Source organism: Empidonax traillii, unplaced genomic scaffold (assembly GCF_003031625.1).
Source record: "Empidonax traillii isolate 1590-97213 ecotype Southwest subspecies unplaced genomic scaffold, ASM303162v1 scaffold3554:size12374, whole genome shotgun sequence".
NCBI classification, from domain to species: Eukaryota; Metazoa; Chordata; class Aves; order Passeriformes; family Tyrannidae; genus Empidonax; species Empidonax traillii.
This window is the reverse complement of record NW_020958747.1, coordinates 5,659-12,374: the sequence shown is the minus strand read 5'-3', so window position 1 is coordinate 12,374 and position 6,716 is coordinate 5,659. Positions and strand designations below refer to the sequence as shown.

The 6,716-nt window shown below is 59.6% G+C and overlaps 1 protein-coding gene across 1 annotated transcript; it reads right to left on the bottom strand.

The window, feature by feature from the left end:
- Positions 1-46: 46 nt before the first annotated feature.
- LOC114072590 (hexokinase-2-like) lies at positions 47-5,301 on the bottom strand (the record flags this gene model as incomplete). Its single annotated transcript, XM_027910466.1, has 8 exons — positions 47-377; positions 547-780; positions 921-1,076; positions 1,868-2,051; positions 2,358-2,457; positions 2,603-2,698; positions 4,759-4,878; positions 5,122-5,301. Coding segments are annotated over 8 exons (1,401 nt in total), but the record flags the coding sequence as incomplete, so codon positions are not given.
- Between the last annotated feature and the right edge of the window lie 1,415 nt (positions 5,302-6,716).

Below are 6,716 nucleotides of genomic sequence, written 5' to 3'. Positions count from 1 at the left end.
TCAGGAGCAGCAATGCTGGCTCTGAGCTGGACACACGTGGGCTCACACACAGGACACATGCAGGATAGTCACCTGTCCCGTCTGGAGTTGAGCACACGTAGGTGGGCAGCATTTTCACCGTCGCCTCCTCGTGCGTCTCCTTGCCCAGCCCTTTCTCCATCTCTATCCTCATCCTCTCCTTCACCTCCAGCAGCTGCTCGTGGCTCAGCTTGAAGGGCTCCAGGATCTTCTGCCGGGCCTTGTGCTGGGCGTCCAGCCTGTAGGCCACGGCCGTCACCATGGCCGCCCCTTTGCCGCTCCCGTCCTCCGAGCGGATGAACCGGATCTCGCAATCGGGCAGCAGCTTCCTCACTGTCTTGTGGAGGCGCCGGGCAAAGCTGCCAGAGGAAAAGGGTCCTGAGTGTGCCACCGTGGGCAGTGGCCCTCAGGGGACCCGCAGAGGTGCTCGGGGGGACGCTCGGAGATGCTCCGCTCCTGCTGTGCCCACCATCCCCGTGCCCACCATCCCCGTGCCCACCATCCCCGTGCCCACCGTCCCCCACTCACTGCGGGTGCTTCTTGTAGACGGAGCCGTCGACGCCCACGGTGGAGCGCAGGCGCTCCACGCCCTTGTTGTCCTTGATGCGGCGCAGCACGGCGGCCAGCGTGGCCCCGCACAGGCTGGCCGAGCGCGTCGACACGATCTGGCAGATGCGCAGCGTGGCCACGCAGTCCTCGTGCGACGGCTCCAGGCCCAGCTTGCTCAGGATCTCGTGGGCTTTCTGCAGCCCTTCCTTCTCCCTGGTGGGGGGCAAAGGAAGGGTTCACACCTGGGAGTCCGACCTCTGCCGTGTGACAGTCCGGATTTGTGCAGCAGGGGGTCCCTCCAGGGGTATCAGGAGGGGGGCTGGGACCCAGGAAACCTCACAGGTCCTACTTACTTCTCAATGGCAGAGACATATCTGGTCTCAAAGTGGCCGGTAGTGAGCAGGTCTGGTGTGAGCTTTCCCCCAAACAGCAGCCCTTCCTTGGTCATCTTCACCAGGATGAGTCTGACCAGCTCTCCCATGTACATCCCACTGATCATCTTCTCAAACCTGCCCGGGGGGAGGCACAAGATAGAATCATGGAACGGTTTGGGTTGGAAAAGCCCTCCAAGGTCATCATATCCAACCATTCCCCCAGCACTGCCAAGGCCAGCACTAACCCGTGTCCCCAGGTGCCACATCCACGTGGCTTTTGAGTCCCCTCAGAGATGGTGACACCACCTGGGCAGCACGTTCCACACCTGACCACCCTTTCAGAGAAGAAATTTCCCCTAATATCCATCCTAAACCCCCCAGTAAGATCCCCCCTGAGCCTCCTTTTCTCCAGGCTAAACAATGTGTGCGTTTGGCTGCGCGTGCCACAAGGTGGCCACAGGTTGACCTGAAAACCCGCTGGCAGCCTCCCAGTCCCAAATGGAATCTAGGTAATCCCGTCCCAGAGCAGCTTATCCCATCACTGAGAATATGAAGCCTTGTGGACACGACCATCATCCTGCAAGGACAACTCGTGGGCACCTGAAGGGGGTCGAGTCAGTTTGCAGAGTCCCCCCACACTGCCAGAACGGGAGATCTGTAGGATTGGGATGTGGACATTAGGTGGGGGTGTTTGCCTGGGCCGGCAGATGACTGGAGAAGGGAACAGTAATCAGCACGTTCCCGTGAACGGCTCAGGATGGACAGCCCCGATCCGTGACACAGCCCCTCTCCGCACCGGTGGCAGAGGACATGGTGACCCAGTTAGCCGGGATGACCTCCCCGCTCCCGGGAACGCCGGCGCAACGGGAGGACGGACAATGCCGAGCTAAACCACGAGCCCCAGCCCGAGCCAAGAATCTGCTCACAATTGTTTGCCAGGGTTGAGCGAGCCCATGTCGATCTCACGGTCGAACTCCGTCCGGATGTCGTTGAGGACGCCGTCGTCACCGAAGGCCCCCCACTCCATGTTGATGCACATCCGACCCTCGTCCCCTTCCACCAGGTCAATGTGCCTCATCTCCTCCATGTAGCAGGCGTTGGTACCGGTACCTGGGCCAAGCATGGGGGCACAGTGAGCGAGGACACTGCCTTGCCTTCATTCCTGTTATCCCTCATTCCCATTGTCACTCATTCCCATTGTCACTCATTCCCATTATCCCTCATTCCCACTTGGCCACAGCCCAATGCACCAAAGAAAGTGAAGAGGGAAGCAAACAGACATTGGGCAAAGTTGGTTTTCCAGCACTGGTATCCCCCCTCCGCCTTTTTTTTTTCCCCAAAAGACCCTGAAGCTTGCCAGGAACAGGATCTCCCTCTGGAGCTCCTGGAGGGATGGACCCGCTTGTTCTCACTCACCAACGATCAGGCCAACTTCACAGTTGTGGTCGTCATAGCCACAGGTCATCATGGTCCCCACAGTGTCGTTCACCACGGCCACGATGTCGATGTCAAAGTCCTGAGACGGTGGAAAGGAGAGAGGGTGACCCAACACGGACAAAACAGACCGAAACATCTCCATGGAGCCCAGGAACCCCATCCCAGGGATCTGTGTGCCCCCATCCCACTGCCCCAGGAGGTGACACACCCGCCCAGCCTCTTACCCCTCTTTTCTTGATGGACTTGCGCAGCATCGACACCACGTCCTTGCCCTCCACGCTGCTGCACTTGAACCCCTTTGTCCACGTCACGAGGATGCTCTGGGGGGAACAGCCAGAGGGAAGGTTCAGGGTGAGACCCCCACCCTGTGGGGGCTGCCAGAACAAGGGACACTCCCTGTGGGGGAGCTCCCCGTTATCAGCTCACCAGCTGCGCTATCAGCCCCCGTTTCCGTGTCAGATAAGGTTTATGGCAGTGAAACAACACGAGAGCTGCTCGTTGCTCCTCGGCAGGAGGGCAAGTGGTTCCTGTGACCAGATTTTATGGAACCCTGGGGCAAAACCTGTTCACAAGTCCATGGAATGCTCCTTGACCCACTCCTGAGGGGTGGGGGCCTTGGAATGCTCCTTGACCTGTCCCTGCAGGGTAGGGGGCTCGCAGCCCCCCATGGCCTGAGGCACCAGGTTTGTCTCCACTGCAGCCACCTGGCCGGGGACTGAGCTGAGCCTTGGGGAGAAGAAAAGGACTCAACTGCACTTGGAATCTCCAACACTATGGGCGCAGGCCCCTCGGTGAGGCTGACACCACCCCTGCCTCAGGGAGGGGGAAACTGAGGCATGAACAGACACAACCCCGACAAGGCCAGGGGGACAGAGACACTTCCTCCTGCAGCTGCTTCATTTTAATTTCTTTTTTTTACAGCCCCCTGTCTACCGGGAGGAAAGTGTTAATCCTCTTCTCCCTCAGTGCTTGTGCAGAGTGGCTCAGGCACAGCAGCCTTGCCCCACCGCGGCACCACCGGCAGGGAGGACGTGCTGGATCGCCAGCGCTCCATGGAGCCGCCCTCTTTCCATCCCACCGCCAAGCCGGGTGAGATAAGGGCAAGGAAAGCATCCCCCTCCCTCCCCGCCACGAGCCAGAGCCCTGCGAGGCGGTGGGTGGCAGGGAAGAGGCCACGTGCCTCGCTGGGCTCCGGGATGTTGAGTCTCCCAGCGAGGTCACGGCTCCGGCGGGGCGGGAGCGCCGGCGCGGCTGAGCGGAGCTGACAGCGCTCAGAGCCTGGAGCAGAGCGGGGGACCCCCCTCCCTGCACACAGGGGGATGGGGTGCTCAGCATGGCTGGGTGCCCTGGGCTGCTGCAGCTCTGGGAGAAGCTGATCTCCCATGGAAACATCATATCCCAGATCCCCACGATTCCGGGGGCGCATCCCCCGCTCCGTCAGCGCCCAGTCCTGCTGGCACACACGGTGACCCAGGAACTGCCCATCACAGGGGCCTCACTGGTGGGTAATGGATGAAAACCCCTCAAGACAAATTAGGTAAAATCCAGAAAATTCAGAAATCCAGAAGGCTCTGGGGAGACCACAGAGCCCCTTCCAGTGCCTAAAGGGACTCCAGGAGAGCAGGAGAGGGACTGGGGACAAGGGCCTGGAGTGACAGGACAAGGGGGAATGGCTTCACATTGACAGAGGGTGGCATAGATGGGATATCGAGAAAGAATTCCTCCCTGTGAGGGTGGGCAGGCCCTGGCACAGGTTGCCCAGAGAAGCTGTGGCTGCCCCTGGATCCCTGGAAGTGTCCAAGGACAGGTTGGACAGGGTTTGCAGCAAACTGGGACAGTGGAAAGTGTCCCTGCCCAAGGCAGGGGGTGGGGCTGGATGGTCTTTAAGGTCCCTTCCAGCCCAAACCATTCCATGATCCAGGGAAACCCTGGCCAAGATGTGTCTCAAACAGGAGACCCACCACGACTCACTCTCATCAAGCAGCTTTAAAAAAGGCACCTGGCACCTCATCCTTAGAAAACACTGATGTTCCTTTTAACAGGGGTTTTCTGGTGTGTTTGGAGAAGATGAGAAGCAACAGTGTTATTGGGAAGAGATGCCAAGCAGTGCATTCCCTGGAGGAATGTTCCCTCCTCTCTGTCCCTGACCGTGCAGCCACTGAGCCATTCCACCAGCAAAAGATATTCATAACAAAGAAGGGGCAGTGCTGTTCTTAACCTCCTCTCACCCAGAGCTTGGGAATGGCTTGGAATGAGAGATGTGCCCCTTCAGGAAAGGTCACATGACCCAAAATCAGCGAGACTAATTAAACACCTGAGCTAAATTGGTGTGGGACCCCTGGCGAGAGCTCAGCCCGTCCCACCACACCCCCTCACCCACCTCATCCAGCTTGGTCTGGTGGCAGGGGAAGGAGAAGGTGAACCCAAGGGGGAGTTTCTTGTCCTTGATGTTCAGCTTGTCCAGGAAGTTGGCCAAACACTCGGCGATGTGGTCGAAAAGCTGGAAAAAAGGGAAAGAGTGAGACCTTCCCATGGCGAGGGGATGAGTGGAAGCTGTGCCCACCTCCCTGCCCACCCTCACCCATCCCCACGCTGGCCGTCAGGAATTCCTGCTCCTGGCACGAGATCCACTGGGATCCTGCTGGGCCAGGCAGTGGGGGATGCCCAGCCCTGTTCCCACCCCAGGACACATTTAGGGGTCCCAGGGTGACCCTGGGGATGGGTGAGGAGGGGTTGGACTCACCTGCACCCCACTGCCCCGCATCAGCTCCTCGGGGATGGCGTAGATCTGGTTCTCCATCTCCACCTTCTGCAGCCCGTTGTCCGACACCTTCACCCTCAGCACACGAAAGTTGGTGCCACCAAGGTCCAGTGCCAGGAAATCCCCGTCCTCTGCAGGATAAGGACAGGGAAAACCAGTCAGCTTGGAGGGTCCTCACCCTGCCAGAGCCCCAAGGTGAGCAGCCGCCTCCCAGGTATGGGGATACTGTCCCATTTTTAAATATATTTCATTGTTTTAATTATTGTCATAACGTTTGGAATTTTATCAGAGCTGTGGCCTGACTCTCCTGTGCACCCCTGACACCCCTGTAGCTGATGGGGGTCAAAGCACTGTCATTGAGCTGGATATGGATGCCCTGGAGAGGCCAAACCCCACCAGCCCCATCCAGAAAGCCAACAGTGATCTCAGGGTAGAAGAGCTCCAGCCTCAGGCTCCATAAGCAATAAGGTAGCAGAGCCATTCCTGCCCCTACTGATGCTTGGTGGAAGCTCCTAAACCCCCTCCCAAGGGGTTAAACCCTGTGGCAACACCAGAGCTTGGCTAAACTTTTAATATATGGACATACCCCTGGTGCTCAGGCCGGGCTGGCCGGCCCAGGCCCCCCTCCCTGCCCTGCCCCAGGAATCCCGGGCACTCCTGGCATGTGGCTCCAAGGTGGACGCAGGAAACCAGGGAGGGAAGAACTCCAAAAGATCTTCTGGGGCTCATTGCTGCCTTCCCCAGGGTGGGGAGCTGGAACGTGGTTCCTCCAAGGGGAGCCCCAAGGCTGAGCCCAGAGTCTCCCCTCCCGTTTGTTTTCCAGGCAGCTCGCTGGGGTTTGGGACCCAGGCTGCGGGAAAAGCGCCCAGCTGGCTGTTTTAGTGGGGAGAGGGCCGGGGGAAAGCCCTCTATCAGCACTGTCAGAGCGCTGAATGCATTAAATGTGCTGTGCTGGCTCCCCCGGGCCGATCCCGGCGCCCCGGGGGCCGCTTTGTGCCGGCCGGTGCTGGTACAAAGGGGCCACAGTTGGGACAAAACCTGCGGGTCATTAGTATGCACACGCCAGCGGGGCCGCCGGCATCTCCAGTGACTCCAGCTGAAAAGGCAGCTCCGGGGCTCCAGCGGGCCTGGCGCCTTTCCTGGGGTCACCCTCCGGGGGCTCGGGGCTCGGGAATGGGCCACGGGACCCACTGGGAGCTGGAGCGGCTTTAGAGAGGCGGAAAAGGGCCGTGGAAAGCAGCCCCTGGAGCTCCGGGGAGACCAGGAATGAGAGGGCTCAGGGGTCATGGGCAGCTTCAGCAGGGTCAGAGCTGGGGATGGAGAACGGGGAGGATGGGGGAGCACTGGGGGGTCAGCACTTCACCCCAAGGGGGAACAGAACAACATCCAAGGGGGGTGAGAACACGGCCCCAGGAGGTCAGAAACACGTCCAAGGGGAGTCAGAACATCACCCAGGGGGTCAGAACAACGTCCAAGGGGAGTCAGAACATCACCCAGGGGAGTCAGAACATCACCCAGGGGGTCAAAACATCACCCAGAGGGGTCAGAACATCACCCAGGGGGTTGAAACATCACCC